The sequence below is a fragment of the Cheilinus undulatus genome, linkage group 5, assembly GCF_018320785.1.
Source record: "Cheilinus undulatus linkage group 5, ASM1832078v1, whole genome shotgun sequence".
Taxonomy (NCBI): Eukaryota; Metazoa; Chordata; class Actinopteri; order Labriformes; family Labridae; genus Cheilinus; species Cheilinus undulatus.
Genome location: NC_054869.1, coordinates 46,320,768 through 46,337,276, shown reverse-complemented (window position 1 = coordinate 46,337,276; position 16,509 = coordinate 46,320,768). Strand labels below are relative to the sequence as shown.

The following is a 16,509-nucleotide window of genomic DNA, read 5'->3' as shown; positions in this document are numbered from 1 at the left end:
CGGGCATTCGTGAGAAAGATGCTCAGTATGTCAGGTTTGTATGGGGCTGCTCTTAGCCTAGCCTGCAGCCCGGCTTGTTTGCCCCGCTTCCGTCTTCTTGCACAATGCCGTCTCTGGCTGTAGGTGTCGTGCTGCTCCGCATCCTGCTCCGCATCCTCCTCCTTTCAGTTTCCAAGCGCCCCGTTCTCCAGATAATCTCAGTCGGGAAAGATGTAAACTCCGCTTCCTTTGCAGTAGTCAAAGAAGCAGTCTCTTATACACAGAATGTCAGTTCTGGTGTAAGGGTAGGGCTTTGTTTTGCTGTTAGTGATGGAGTGCTGGGCCACTGCGTTTGTATGCGCCGCCCCATGCTACCTCAATAGGTAGCATTCAGTAGTCTCCTGTTGATCATGCAGCGTTCCATGGCAGTTACTGGCAGTTGTTAGCTTTTAAGCTAGCCGGTAGTTGTTGAGACTGAGGTTTTCTTTTTCGCCCTTTTTGTGTTTTTCTTGATGGATCAGAAAGAATGGGGTTGGACAGCTTGACCGAACAGAATGAATCAGGAAGACAATAAAACATGAGTTGGGAAAAAATGTAATGGATTGGGCAGACAGCATGGAATGAATAAGAAAGAATGGGATGGATCAGATAGGATGAAATGGATCAGATAGTATGTAATGAATCAGGCAAACAGAAAATTAAGAACATCCGCATGACTACATGGTGTGTGCTGAGCGCTAGCATGCAGAGAGATGAAACTTTACTGAATGTCCCTCTGGATTTGTTGTGGGATTAAATGATTGAAACACTGGCAAAGCAGGGTTCCCACTTCATAGCACTTTTTTGCTGCCCATCGTTTTGCAGTTTGACTTGTGAGGGCCAATATTATGGGCATTACTGGATCTGGGAGTTTCTTCTCTGAGCTTATCCTTATCAGTAGGGCACAAGTATGTTGTTTTTCTGTCAAAAATAAAACAAACATTCAAATGACTTGTATTTTAAGTGTAAACCAGACTCTTGCCATTGTTCACACCCACACCACAAAACATATGTTTACTTTGCTTATGAATAGGAACTCTGGCTGAACATCTACTATCATTATCTCATATGCAGTTTTTTGCACTCTTTAATTTTAATTTGTCATGGTTGTGAACATGATTTAAAGTAGAAACTTTAAGTGCGTCAGGGCTGCGGCAAAAACTGACAAAAGAACAGGAACCAGATGACAAACGACTGTGCTCATGGTGCCCACACCTATCAACACACTGTATAAAAGATGTTCAAGGCACAACTACGACAGAGTGGGACAGTCTGAGTCACAGTGTTGCTTTTCATCAAGCTTTACTGTTTAAGAGTGTTGATCTGCCATATCCACATTCAGTGCTGGGATAAAATCAACTTCAAACAAGGTAAGCCCTAACGGAGGACTACTATGGTGTGTATCTATTGTGATCTTAAATATTACAGCTATTTTGGATTTTCATTCAGTTTTGTGGTCCTGGGTGTGAAATCTGCACAAGAATAAATAAAAAAAAAGGATCTATAACATAATGTACATACATGTTTAAGTAGAATTATCCATTGGAGAATAGGTATACATACTCTGATAATTGGTATGCATGCATGTATATCTACATTTATACATGCACACTGTTAAATAACCATTATGATGCTTTTGGTTTGTGTGTTTCAGCATTTACAAGAAAAAGCAATGACAGCTCTAAGGATTGCACTTTTTGCTGCCTTTATGGTGACTGTTGTGTTGTCTAAACCAGTAAGTAGCTCAACCATTCTACTTGAATCAAAATAAAATGATCCAAAAAAGGATGTTTGAGTAATGCAGAGAAATTTCCCTCTTTGCTCATACAGGTCAATCTGACTGAGGATGAAGATTCATCTGAGTCTGCTGAAGAGAAGTCATCAGAGGAAGCCAAACCTCATGGGAACCTGCCACGAGTAAATACTCCTGACATCATAGTGCATATTAAGCCAGCTCCAGGGAAAAAAATTCCTGATACCATAGTCCCGATTAAGCCAGCAATAGATACTAGCACTAAAGTTGGACATCCAGCTCCAGGGACAAACATTCCTGATATCATAGTACCGATTCATCCAGCTGCAGGGACAAACAATCCAGATATCATAGTGCCGATTCATCCAGCTGCAGGGACAAACAATCCAGATATCATAGTGCCGATTCATCCAGCTCAAGGGACAAACAATCCAGATATCATAGTGCCGATTCATCCAGCTCAAGGGACAAACAATCCAGATATCATAGTGCCGATTCATTCAGCTCCAGGGACAAACAATCCAGATATCATAGTGCCGATTGAGCCATCAGGTACTATAAAAATGCTGCCTTCTGTAGATGCAAGCCTTTCTCCAACAATGATAGATACATCAACTTTGCCTGACTACATTGACCCGCAAATCTTCACGGACACTTCAAACCTCATACCAGATGACCCTACAGCGACCACCCCGGGAACAGGCATTTTTCAGGATGTGCCTGTGATTGATGCTTCACAGGGCTCCATCACTGACAGCATGCATGTTCTACCAGAATCAGAGGTCTCCCTTAACACACAACTTCCGGTAATTTACGCCACCAACACCCCATACCAAGAACTCCCCCTGGGTACCACAGCCAAGCCCCTTGAGATCCCCCTTGGAACTGTTGAGAATGGGGTTCCTGTGTGTTTCACTTTTCAGTTTGCTACCTCTGCTCCAGATCCACCCAGAGGAGACAGTATGTGATTCTGATAACTGAGAGCTATCTGTCAAAGGTTTGGCATTTCCTCTATATTTTTGTAACTTTAGTGGTTTTGATATATCGTTGTAATATCCACTCAGAATGTCCTTACCACTCTTGGCCTCTATTTTAATTCTAAATTTGCTTCATAAGTAGCTGTCAGATAATGCATGTGTGATGACTACTACATAATAACTGAAAAAACATACTTTGGCTGACTGCATCTAAAATGTTTTCATGTACTGCTAAAAACTGTGATGTTCTTATGTCTGATTAAAAATGTAATAAAACACCCACCAAACTCATGTTGTTTTTAGTAAACAGTGTTTTTATTGGTTGTTGCATTACTTACATCCTTCTTATTCAAAGGGCCTTGTCACAGCAGCTGTACCAAGAAAGGAGCACAGCAATTACTGCCTCCATGATAAGATTTCATTGCATCATGCACGTTTTTATACTCTGTGTAGGTGGGTGGAGCAGTGCAGATAGAGTACAGGATGACAACGCAACACACCCTTTTTTGCACAATGTCTTACAGAGAAAACTTCCATTTTTGACACTGTCCCTAAACCAAGAAGCAGTAAATTAGATTTTTTACAACCTCCAGCAACACTTAAAAGAGAAAACATCTTGGGTGGTCAGATAGTCCAATTCTCGTCCTCAGTGTGTTAGACACTGGGAACTTTCAGGCTTCATTCATACTGCATGTAATATAGATCTGATATTGTTATGACAATGTGAGCAGCACAGTGTCATATGAGATTTGGGCTACTATAATTTGACATCTAGATCAGAGGCTGGACTTTTGCAATGCCACTTAATTCTCAACATCCAGGTCTGAATGCTCCAAGGAAACAAAAAGGAATTAAACATACAATCCAGACCAAGATCACACAGCTAAAGCCAGACAAGTGGCAGAAAAAGATCTGGTGCTCACAATATCCCTTAGATCACAATAGATTAGAATGTATCGACGACTTTTCTTCCATTTAGTTAATAATTTCTGGTGTGCCTGACATCTTAAGGTATGCTATTTCAGCTCCAGCTCTGATGGTTCATGGGATTAGTATGAGATTTGTGAAATGAACATGAAAATATAACTGAAAGTTCAAATGCTTATCCAAATCTTCAGCAAGGGGGCAACTGGACTTGATTCAGCTTCTTGAAGATGTTTTGCTGGCCAAAGAAATCCAGAGCTGCACTGTATGTAGGGGATAAGAAGTGTCTTAGTCTGCCATGTCTGTTCAAAGACAGTTCTCGAACAAAGGTACAGCGCAGCTCTGAATTCCTTTTGGCAGCAGTCCAAACTGGAACACAGAACTGGCAAACCTGAAGACGCCCAGGAGGACACGCCCTCAGGTGAAACTGTGACCCAGGTGACTCAGCTGTGAATGACTTTCAGGTGATCACCCAGATCATTAGCACATGGATGGACAACAGAGGCTATAAACTCCAACTTTGGCCCCAGTCACTCTGGATTGACTTAATTCTAATTTTCTGCATTTATTTTAACTGAGGACATTTTTAGCATGTTTACAGGTTTTTAGGTGGATTATTACGAGTTTTATTTCATTACTTTTAGACAAGACTTCTGAACCGTTTATTGTTTTAGAAGGGGGATTAAATAAACTTGTTTTTAGATTTCGCATGCATTTTTTTATTAAATTAAGATGATAATGGTATTTCAGAGAGGAGTTTTAAGGGGCTTTACAAGGCATTTAAGAGGATCTTTATTTTAAGAGTGATATTTATTTTATTTTATACAGAAATGTAACACAAAACCACCAAAAAATAAAGAAAAAAAACCCACAAAAAGCAGGTTTAATTATTGAGGTGATTGTGAACTTTGACTGAAGATAACCTGATTAACTTCCTCCTTTGCCACTCCTGCTCCCTCTGGACATTGGACCTGATCAAGAGGAGAGCTGGGACTGAAAAGGACTGACAGTCCTGAGCTGTCCCTACAAGAACCATGCCACTGCTGCTGAGTCACATTAGAACTGAAGAAGCCTTTAGAAGAGAGGCGAAATGTCTTCAGGAACCTGAATCAAGTCCAGTTGCCCACTTGATGAAGACTTAGATAATCATGACTTGGATCAGTGGTTCCCCACCTGGGCCTGGGGGGGGGGGTCGGGTCGGGGGGCTTTGTCTGCTCTGAGGTTGTCAAAATTAGATTTGCAAATATTAAGTAAAATCATGATAAAGAACTTAATGAACAGTTTATACAATGGTCTTTTGGTAAGAAAATGCATGAAACAATTAAACAGATGTTGATTTTTGGCAACAATATGACGCTCTAAATTTTTTGTTCATATTCTAGTGGGTCTCAGCTGAACTTCGAAACAAGTAGGGGGGGCTCTAAGGAACAATGGTTGGGGACCACTGACTTAGATGAACAAGGACCTACAAAGAGTTCAAATTCTTCATTTAATACAAGGTAGAGGGTTTTAGTGTCTTGTTTAATCTGCTGTAGGATGATAACTGTAAAGGCTTTAACAAAAGCATTTAAGGTTACATTTGTAGTTACAGGAAACACAAACTGTTTGATGGTCTCTCCCCCCCTCCCTTGTGATGATCAACTAAGGATGTGATTGGCCGATGGATGGGTTTGATAAAGGTTGACACTCTGGAGCAGATCAGGTATTAAACATCTGTTGCTATGGTAATCTACCCTGAAAAGAAGTAAACCATTTTCTTAGAACTAGAAAACAAAACAAACAAAAGAACAGTTAAACCTGAAGTTACCTTCATAAGCATTTTACCTTAAGAACCTCAGAGGATATACTCAGGTCATCTGCAGGGGGTTATAGATCACCAGTTTGGCCTTCATTTTTGCTATTGTCCCCTAGTGCATGCCAGTCTGTTCTGGACCACATTTGAAAAATAACATAAACAGCCAAACAAATACAGTCAGATCTGAGAGAAAACAAATCTGAATAGGGCTTTTAGGCTTGCAGTTGAATTTAGCCTTGAGGGTCCATCACTCATCTCACCAGCTGCATGCTGGGATAGGTTTCTGCTCTGCAGGGGGGATAAGCAGCTACCAAAAAATACATCTGTGTATGGAGTTTTTTCTTTAATATGTATAACTGAAGACTGGATCCTATTCTCAAACTCAATGCAACCTATTATAAGTAACTGTAGCAGACAAACGTCCCGAGTAAAAATATCATGCATTGTGATTGGTTGTAAATCTAATGTGGTGTAGATGACTGTGGTTGATCCTGCTGTTCTGGCTCTGTGTCTGTTTCTGCCTCGTTCTCGCTGTCTGGCTGCTCTGACAGTTCTTGTTGAGTCCGCTGGATGAGTCCTCCATCCTGTGCTGTGTTATAGGAGCCACAGCCGCTACACTTCATCCCCAGCACATGGAAAGGCACCGTACAGTGGGTTTGGCAATCATTACATATAATCTAAAGTGAGAAAAATACACACATTTTACAAATAGGAAGTTTACTAAATTATATGTTTAAAATAAATTGCACAATAAACTAAATAACTTCCAAAATCTGTCATATTTTATCTTACAATAGAGATTAAACCAGAAATTAAATCCTAGCATTACTCAATCTTTATTACTACATAAACAGTTTATTGTATAATCAAGGCCTTACTTTGACAGTAGCACCCTGGTATTCAGTGGGCATCGGGGACTGGGAGATCTCTTTGTCTATCTGGTCCCAGTGGTCCTCCATGTTCCATGCAGAGTGCATACACAGAGGGCAGCGATATGCTCTAAAACAAATCAGAAACGATTACATTTAGTGAAAGGCCACACCTAGTGCCTCTCCATGTACTTTACTGATCTCACTTGTTTTGTTTTGTCCTGCAGTAGTGTACTTAATGAAATGACTACCTAGCACCTTTCACAGATACACCCCTAACAAGTTATATATCATTTCTTAAAAGGAACCCTGCATGATCAGACAAGTTCATCTTGTTGGATAGGTTTTTGTATCTCTTGTTTGTATATTGAACTCAAAAACTCACTAAATACCTGCATTTTTTTGTGATCAAATGTTTTTATTCATTATCAGAGTGAGTGAATTAAACAAAAATAAATAAATAAATGAATGAATAAGTGAATAAATAAATAAATAAGTCAATAACTTGATAACTAGATATCTGCATTTTTGAGTTCCTTGCTGTTCCTATGCAGTGACCGCTGTTTCAGACTGGCAGTGTTAGGGCTGTATCTCAGAGGCTGCACATCTCCCACACGTAGAATTTTAAAATTTGAGGTCTCTTCTATTTTTTACTTGCACCATGAGCAGTTATCTGTCCATCTAGACAGGAAAATGATAAATACAGAGCCATATTTACCTTCTTGTAGCAAATATTTATGTCCATTTCTACAGAATATGTTTGAAATCTGTTTCTTGATGAACCACATGAGGCCACGAGCTAAAATGTGTCTGTTTAATAAAGTTGTTCCCCAAAGATCTACTCTTCTTGAAGCTTTCTGTTTCCACATGGTTCAGGTAAAGGTAAACACGGCACGAAAGCACTTCCAGTTTACACTTTTCAAAGTAGAAGTCCACTTTAGCATTTCTTTGGAGAAACTCCCTTTGTACATAATGCTTTTATGTTGAAAAGCTCCCGCCATGCTTCCACTATACACTGAATCCAGTCACTTGTAGGAAGTTTTATTGAGGTAAAACGTAGGAGCAATGATAGAGCTTTGACAGCAGGGAGACAAAACCAACATGCAGCAAAAAACGTCTGAAACAGCGGTCACTGCTGAGGAACGGAGAGGAGAACTCATAGGGAGCACTGCGGAACTGTGAGGTCACACTACCAGTGCAAATCAAAACATGGCGGCCTCCTGGTGAGTTCATAAGCTCAAATTTACTCAAAATGCAGATATATTGTGAGTTTTTTAGTTCAATATACATTTGAGAGATACAAATATCTATCCAACAAGATAAACTTGTCTGATCATGCAGCATTCCTTTTAACAGTCCTGACATTTTAAAAGCATAGCATTTTAATAAAAACAATAAAAAAGGATAACATGGTGGGTAGAAGAGAATTACTGGAGTGACTCCCTGTTACTCTATCCCCTCAACCCTGACACTCTGAATGCATCACAGTCAAGACGGAAGAAAATAACTGTGGTCTATCATAGGTAAGTAAACATGTGTGCATTCAGAAAGTTTTCAGACCCCCTTTCCACAGGGGGGTTATAGAAATTTAGAACTTTTTTTTGCTAATTTATCAAAAACTAAAATGTCCCATTGACATGAGTACTCAGACCCTTGAAATTTAGCTCAGGTTCCTCCCATTTCTCTGGATCTCTGGATTTACTTGTGGTAAACAAATTGACTGGACATGATTTGGAAGGCATGATCTCTCTATAGAAGGCCTTACAGCTGACAATGCATATCAGAGGAAAAACCAAGCCATGGAGTCAAAGGAACTGCCTGCAGAGCTCAGAAACAAGACTGTTGCAAGTTCTACCTAAGAGCACAGTGGCCTCCATAATTCTCAAATGGAAGAAAAACCTGTCCCGCAGTGCTAAGGACCTCTGACTTGGCTGAAGGTTCAGCTTCCAACATGATAATGGCCCAAAGCACACAGTGACACAAAGTGTCCAGAAGCTGTCTGTAATGATGACTGTGGATTTCCCCAAACATCTATGAGGATGTTTCAGCAATACAAACCCACTAGGAGTAACATAACACTGGCAACTGATGGGGGTGGTAAATTGTATAAAACAAGGGAACTTTGCCCAGCAAGGTCATCACTCAGCCCACTCACTGCCAATGGATGAATGTACTAGACCATTACCTGCCCTCGCTAATTTAAGTGCAGTTGAATCGGCTCAACAGTACTTTGAACTGGCATTATATTAGAGGGTTGGCAGGAGGAAGTCCACCTGAAGTCTGAGTGAATGGCCATTTGCTTATATGCATGCAAATTGAATAGATAATATTGAAAAGGTTTGCGGTACTGAGCAAGTGTGAGTGGGTTTCTAGAAACCTGATCTCCCTAATAAATAGTAGAAAAATCAAAATTTCTGGGTGAGCTAACCTCCTTATTCCTAACAACACCTAGAATTATTTTTTACCTTTTCTTGATGTTAAAGAGTTTAGCCTTAAATAATTTACAAGCAAGCTCCTGCACCACACCGTTTAGCTGATCATCTGGCACTTAAGTTATGGGAGCACTTGCATTTTGTTAATATGGCTTTTACACACATTACTCTCCGACTACTAAGCATTCTTTCTATTTTTGCTGAAACAAATAATCAAAAAGATGAAAGAACGTACCCTGTCCTGACCATGTCATCAAAGCAAGTCCTGCAAAGCAAACAGAGAACCATGTTAAATTTTTACACTGATACTTTATTTAAAGTATGATAATGATAAAATTAAGCTTTAACAATAATATTAGGAAAGCAGATCTTGTAAGTATAACAGAAAGTACAGGAACAAGACTAATCTCTCAGACGCATTCAGAATATTAGTGGTTTCAGTTCCTTTCATATTTGTAGTTAAATCCTAAATCTATTCCTATTCCTTCAGCTAAAAGGGAACTAAACAGGCTTTCCAGCAGTATAGGATTTATTGCCAAAAAGTATTGTTACAACACAGAAATAATCTACCAAAGATAAATTTCATTACTTTTTTGCGCTAGGTTATTTTTGGCATCACTGAGACAATTCACCTACATTCATGTACTGTTTTTAAAAAGTACAATTAAAGTTGAAATATATTCAATCAGCAAAAATATACAATTTGTATAACCCTGAGTAGTGAATATTTAGGAAATAATGGGTCTTACTTATGTAAAAGATGACCGCATGGAAGGACATGAGCCATAATTCTGGACGTATGAATATCCTGTACATGGACAAGATAATCATATTAAAGTCTAGAGAAAGAAAATTTATACATTTTAAAATAACTTTGGATACACTCCTTTATATAATAGATATTTCATTACCTCCATACACACTGGACAGTTCTGTCTTGAAACATTTTCAACACACTGAAAAGTAAAAAAAATAGAAAATATAGTCACTTAGATGCTGCATTTTTAAAAACTAATAATAAATAATAACAATTACAAGAGTCAGAAACAGATGAAGGTTAACGATCACCTTGTGATTTCCTCGCAGATTCTGGGCTAAACACAGATTGCACTTCTCACAGTGGAAATAATTTTCCCTGGGCCCAATCCTGTTGGGAATTACAAAAAGAAAGTGTCATCAGTGTTTCCCACAGAATTTAAATGTACCTGCGTAGTGAAATTGCTTTTCATTCTCTTCAATTGCCTATGTCAAACACTCACACAGACACACAACCTCACTCACACCTCTCCCCTCACGTTTTGTTTTTTATCATAAAGACTGTGGACGGATTTCATCTAAATTTCATATATAGAGGTCCTAAAAATGTCAATTTATAGAATCTCATTTGTTTTAACGATCGGTTGTGTATTTAGTCATATTGTAAACCAAGAGAAAGAGAGTATTTTTTCAATTGCACAACTACATAGGCAGCATTTTCTGCTTGATAAGTGGGTAAAACTGGCAAGGAGCAAGAGTTTCTAGAGTTTTTTTTTGGTCACAAAAATGATCTAATCTTCATTATTTATCATGGTATCTTTAATCCAGAAATAACTTATTTTCAGATATAGCTCAACCAAATATGGGACAGCACTGTCTTAATAGCACAAACATTTCAACAAGTTGTTTGGAAATTCAAAATGTTGTCAATGTATATGTGAAATTCAAACAGTGTGCAAAAGTTTGCCTAAAAACTCTGCTATTTAAAAACAGTAAATTTCCCAATATTAATTGTCTGGACTTCTATTTTGTTTGTTAAGGTATCAAACAGATATCATCATCATTTGATTATTGTTAACTATATAAATGCTCCAACAGATCATTTCTGGTCAACAAGCAAATAACTGTTTGTGGTTCTTACAGCAAACTATGTTTATAAAGAGAACAGGGCCATCATTTCTTAAAAATCAACATCACTATTAACAATATGGATCAAGACAATATAGTCTTACCTTAAATTTAATTTGAAAACTAACAATATAAGAGGTATGGCTATCAAATAACGAGACTGTGCTTATGAGGATAAAACCACCTGGTCCACAGTCACGCTGAGTGTTATATATTAAAGGTTGTGTATTCACACACAACTTCTGTAAGTTTCCAATAAGTATTGTCTTTAGTTCACTGCTGGTTACTGGTTGAAGCCCACATATTTTAGCTAAGGCGTCAGAAAATTATTAACTTAAAATCTGAGGAACGCCTCCACTTAAAATTTTTGGTGTACCTGAACAAAACTGAATCTTAGGGTACATTCACTGAGGGGTATGAGGAACACTGCATGTCATGTGTTTGAATGGCATAGAAGATTCTGTGAAGGCTGAGAGGATGTCCAAGACCATGAACATTTTGGGGGCCCCATGCAAACAACAAACTTTTGAAAACATTCAACATATTGAACAAATTATTGAAAATGAACGACAACTCAGTAGAAGAATGATAGGAGAAATGGTCTCCATTGAGAAAGAGACAGTCCTGAAAATTTTGCATGAAAATTTGAACATGAAAAAGGTGTGTGCCAAAGTTGTTTCTTTCTACTCCTGATCACAAGAAAAATACACGAAAATTTGAAACAAATTGAAGGAAAACCACTTTTTTTAGAAGCAGTGATTACGTGCATTGATGAAACTCACACCTTCCAATACGATCCTTATACAATCCATTCATTGGAAAACACCATCATCACCAAGGACGAAGAAAGCATGACAAAGAAAGTCCAAATTCAATGCCATGTTGATGGTTTTCTTTGACATTAAGGGTATCATTTTGGAGGAATGGGCTCCAGAAGTGTCAATGGTGAATCTATGCTATTACAAACAGGTTCTAGAAAAACTGTGAGAAAATATCTGAAGAAAGAGACCCTGACTGTAGAAATATGGTTTCATTTTCAAGACAATGCGCCAGCTCACACTGCGCTCTCAGTAAAGCAGTTTCTGACAAAAAACAAATCACAGTGTTTGATCACCCTCTGTATTCCTCTGATCTAGCACTGCGTGACTTTTTCCTTTTCCTGAGATCAAATCTGTGCTCGAAGGAGCATGTTTAGTGTCTGTGTCAGAGTTAAAAAAAAAGAACCACAGAGGTTCTAAGACAACTGTCCGAAGAAGACCTACTGCACTGCTTTGATCAGTGGAGGACCTGAATGCAGCAGTGTTTTTACAGAAGGGGAGTATATTGAAGGAAGAACATGCTGAAAAAGGTTTATGTTCAATAAAACTGTAATACAGCAGTAGTCCTGTCTTATAATAGCCATAACTCAAACTTAAAATCTCAATATATTTCCCAGCCCTACTTAGGTGGTCGTGAATCTACCTGGGTGGCCCACCTGAGTATTGTCTGTATGGGAAACACTGCACTGGCTGAATGATTCAGTAAGCTGTCATACTAAGACTAAGATGTAAGCTCTTTCATGAAATTAAACAAAACTAATAATTTAAATGAAAAGGCATTCATTTGTGCAAGAGAAAAGGCCATTGTTGACTTTATACATGTAAAACAAATCTCTTTGCTGGTATCTTTTTGTAAGAATGTAGTAACAGAAAAACAAAACATCTTTAACCAGTGGTGTAGAAAATACTTGAAAATATGAACTCTAATTTGCTCACCTGCATATCCCACAAGCCTGACAGTGGTATTGTTTCTTATCCTTGTCAAACAAGTGGCAAATGTTGCAGTAATATTCTCCAAACTGCACGTGACACTGCTGACAAGCTTGCTGTGCCTGAAACAGAGATATCTTACATTGAGACAGCTCTTGAACAGAGACATATTGAAGATATTTGGGGTTTCTGGCTATATATATATTAACACCGACTGTTTTTCTCTCTTACCTGCTGCACTGTGTGACACTCAGAGCACTGCACCTCTTCGACTTTGAATCGATCCATCTGGTGGTTCTCTTCAGCATCATGGCACAGCCGACACACGTACAGTTTACCACAGCAAGGAGCCTACAGTTCATAGGGACACGGGGCAAATAAATGATGGCTAAGTCAATCCCTGTCACAAGTTACTCGTGCACCCTTGGATGGCCTTAGCAGTTAAGTTGTTATGACGATTTTATATCTCAACGTTTACGTCAAAGTCAAAATAAAGTTTATCTAGATCACAGTTATTGAAGCATAGAAGGGGAATAATTCCAGACGACATGCTGTATAACCCTTTGGTTTCAAGCAAAGAGCTAGCTGAGGGTTAGTAAGCTAACATGGCGCTAACCGCTATAGCAGTGTTACGGTCAGTAAAAAGAAAAGGCATCCCGTTTGAACATTGGAGGCATACATGCAATACGTTTAAAAAAAGTTAACTCACTTTCAATAAGCAGCTGCGTACATAATGTTCACAGCCAGCAGGGGAAGCCATGATTCCTCAAATGTGGTTCTTCTTCGACTGCGGTGACGAAGATTGCGTCTTATGATCACACACAACACTGCCACCCTCCGGCAGAATATCGTATGACGTCCTCCTATAGAGGTGCACCTCAACAAATTGGAATATAATCAAAACCGTCATATTTTCTCATAAAATAATTAAAAAAGTGAAATGTCCATATTCTAAATTTTTCACACACAGAGGGAAATATTTCATAGGTTTTTATTTTTATTTTAATCTTGATGATTATGTCTTAGAGCTAATGAAAATCAAAAATCCACCATCTCAAAACATTAGAATATTCATTCATGCATTCATTCAGACTTTATTTAATCTGGAAAACATAATTGAGGGCACTACCTCATTTTCAATGATTTTGGATACAACCAATAAAATACATCAAACTAAATGGTGCAAAAAAATATCAACATCACAATTAAAAACAGTTACATTCAAAAGCAGAGAAGTTAATTACGATACTTTTAAACTGACTAATCTACATTTACATCATTTACATCATTGTTTAGTATAATATTTATATTGATGTAAAGTCAAATGTGCAAAGTTTATTTCATTTTAATTGGTGTTTTTCTAAAACACCAATTAAAAGATGGATTTATAATACATAAATATTGACCTGGGAAATTGTGTTCATGTGTGCACCCAGTAGCCTACTTGGTCCAGGCCTTTTCATTAAGTTGTTGCAATGATGCAACATGCCAATCAGTCTGGAAAACACTGGACTTCAAGCACCTTGGATTCTGGGCCTCTCCAATCTTCCTCCAGACTCTGGGATCTTGGTTTCCAAATGAATTCAAAATTGACTTTCATCTGAGAACTGGACTGAGCAATGGCCCAGTTCTTTTTGTCCTTAGCAGGTGAGAAGCTCATCACATCAGATGGGGTTCAGGAGTGGCTCCACAGTAGGAGCACAACATTTGTAGTCCATCTCCTGGACCTATCTGTGTGCGGTGGCTCTTGATCCATTGACTCTAACCTCAGTCTACTCCTTGTAGTGCTTTCAGACTGACATGGTTCTGTTTCTGGCTCCATTCTGGAGTCTTGGAACCTGGGTGCTTTCTAGTGAACCAGCCTGCATTCACACCAGTTTAAGAGGAGCCAAAGTGAGTGGACATGATGGACATGTATCACCATGTCCAGCTCCACTTTTGCCCACGTCTTTCTTGCTGTCATGGTATTACTTCTTCAGTTTCATGAGTTAGTTATTTGGTCTGGTGTTCAAGTGAACCCAAACTTCGCTATCTCTTCCACAAGTTCAGCATATAGTTACTCTCCCTTGTACTACTCTCCAGCTTCACCTGAAATTCTGCCAATGCCCAGATCACAAGCAAACATTTTGTATCCCCAGAAGACCACTTTTTCTCCTGCCTTCACAATCTAGGATGTGACATGCTCACTGATGAGGTCACAGTTCCCAAAAAAGAACCAACTATTTTCGGTTCGAGCTGAGAACCAACTTTTCAGGTTGAGAACCATTTTTTTTTTCTTTGAACGCGTCTGCTGGTTCAAAATTAGGTTCAAGAACTGGACCCGGCAGAGCCCTGCCAGTTTGGCAGGCCTACTTGTGAAGCTCTCCGAAGTTCTTGAATCTGCTTTGTTTGACAGTCCTCTGAAAGCTGAGCTCATCCCTGTGCTTAAGATTTTTTTTAACCACACTTTTCTCTTCCAGTCAACTCTCAGTGAATATGCTTTGATACAGCCTGCCTTTTCCGCAGTGACCTTCTGAGGCTTACCCTCCTTGTAGAGGATGTCAGTGATTGTCCTCTGGACTACTGTCAAGTCAGCAGTCTTCCCCATGATTGCAGTTGTGTATACTGAACCAGAGAAAGAGAATGAAGACTCAGGAAACCTTTTCAAAATGGACTTTTCCACAATATTCTAATAATTGAGATAGTGGAGTTTCGATTTTAAAGTGCTGTAAGCCATAATCATCAAGATAAAATGAACAAGTCTTGAAATGTTTCACTTTGTTTGAGTCCAATTTAGAGTGGGATCAAGAGGGTCCTTCTTTGTAGAAATGGATAATCATGCAATTTTTTGCATTTTGCAACTAATGTCATCAGTTACTGTTTTCCATCAGCTTAAAAATTTAAAAAAAAAAAGCAAAATCCCTGTTGCCAATTGCTATTTATGTAGCGTTCACTGACCAGATTCACTATGTAGCTTGCCAAACTGACTACATCTGAAACAGATGCACAAGAAGTACTGCAACAGCTGCTTGGTTTTAAAATGATCATTATCACCACCATCATCATCAAGTTGTCATCATTAATAGGCCTCCATGTTTACCTGCCATCCAGATTAACACCTTTACCTGCCTGTTGACGTCACATCACATTCACTTCTGATTGGTCTGAAACAGCCTAATAAGAACAGGAACAAAGCTTTTAAAAATTTTTAAAAAAATGCACTTAGATAGTAATAAAGTAAAGCTTTGAGGCACTAACTTAGATGCAGAAAAGACACTGACTTTTCGGAACACAAAATATGATGACAATTGATGTTTGATTTGAATTGATGATAAAGTTGAAAGGATGGGTATGACTCATGTTAAGGGTATGACATATTTAATAATTTAATAAAGAATGATTAAATCAAATTAGATATTTCAAATGATGATAAGAGACTTGATACATGTAAGAAAACAGAAGTTTTAACTCATATTACCTTTTTTATGTTTATTTTGTCCATGATTTTGTCCGATGTATGGAACTGGTGTCAGGGTTCACCTGCTGTTGGAAGGGATGACACTTTTAAAAGTTCTACTATGCCTTGCCTTTCGATTTTAAGAATTATTAAAAGGTCATTGGAAATATTATTACCACTTGTGAAGAGCTTCCTGGGACATAAAGTACATTTACAGAGATAACTATGAGATCTTTGCAGATGCCTAATGAGCAAACTAAATGTCAGTGGCTCATTATACTTTGTGACTGGAGAACACTAATGTTATATCTGGAAGAGAAGCATTTGCATTGGCTTTTCTGTTCATGAAACAAAAATACAGGATATTAAAGGAAATGATTTAATTTGATTTAATTTTGTTTAATTTTTACCTAAGTTTGCTTATTTAAACATACAGAAATAATCATTGTAGTCCATACATCAACGCATACAGCAAAACATTCAACCCTAGCATATCAGTCACCAACCAGTATCATTTTTCTCGGAGCGATCGTAGAAGGCGCCGCTGGTGTAGTGGTATCATGCAAGATTCCCATTCTTGCGACCCGGGTTCGATTCCCGGGCGGCGCACTTGCTTTTTTTAATTACAGAATATCGGTGTGTCATATGTGAGAAGGTGAGTCTTGCTAAAAGG

The 16,509-nt window shown here is 38.5% G+C and overlaps 2 protein-coding genes and 1 non-coding gene across 3 annotated transcripts; 2 read left to right on the top strand and 1 right to left on the bottom strand.

Moving 5' to 3' along the window:
* The first annotated feature begins 1,263 nt into the window (after positions 1-1,263).
* On the top strand, positions 1,264-5,103 carry LOC121510358. The gene is made up of 3 exons (XM_041788366.1): positions 1,264-1,388; positions 1,673-1,753; positions 1,849-5,103. The coding sequence occupies exons 2-3, from the start codon at positions 1,691-1,693 to the stop codon at positions 2,737-2,739; spliced, it is 954 nt and encodes a 317-aa protein (XP_041644300.1). The 5' UTR covers positions 1,264-1,388; positions 1,673-1,690; the 3' UTR covers positions 2,740-5,103.
* Positions 3,042-13,193, bottom strand: rchy1 (ring finger and CHY zinc finger domain containing 1). Its single transcript, XM_041788368.1, has 9 exons — positions 13,110-13,193; positions 12,632-12,751; positions 12,407-12,522; positions 9,837-9,915; positions 9,680-9,724; positions 9,518-9,576; positions 9,004-9,033; positions 6,346-6,466; positions 3,042-6,144 (listed from the first exon to the last, which is right to left on the bottom strand). The coding sequence occupies exons 1-9, from the start codon at positions 13,158-13,160 to the stop codon at positions 5,929-5,931; spliced, it is 837 nt and encodes a 278-aa protein (XP_041644302.1). The 5' UTR covers positions 13,161-13,193; the 3' UTR covers positions 3,042-5,928.
* A 3,181-nt stretch (positions 13,194-16,374) lies between these two features.
* trnag-ccc lies at positions 16,375-16,445 on the top strand. The gene has a single exon. It is a non-coding gene; the product is annotated as a tRNA-Gly (tRNA).
* The last annotated feature ends 64 nt before the right edge of the window (positions 16,446-16,509 follow it).

Bases quoted from the DNA above. Each gene is read 5' to 3' on its own strand.
- LOC121510358 (XM_041788366.1), top strand. From the start codon at position 1,691: ATGACAGCTCTAAGGATTGCACTTTTTGCTGCCTTTATGGTGACTGTT. The intron at 1,754-1,848 runs GTAAGTAGCTCA...TTGCTCATACAG, and splicing joins CTGTTGTGTTGTCTAAACCA to GTCAATCTGACTGAGGATGA.
- rchy1 (XM_041788368.1), bottom strand. From the start codon at position 13,160: ATGGCTTCCCCTGCTGGCTGTGAACATTATGTACGCAGCTGCTTATTG. The intron at 9,577-9,679 runs GTAATGAAATAT...GTCCATGTACAG, and splicing joins ACTGTCCAGTGTGTATGGAG to GATATTCATACGTCCAGAAT. The intron at 6,145-6,345 runs GTAAGGCCTTGA...TTCTCACTTTAG, and splicing joins ACCAGGGTGCTACTGTCAAA to ATTATATGTAATGATTGCCA.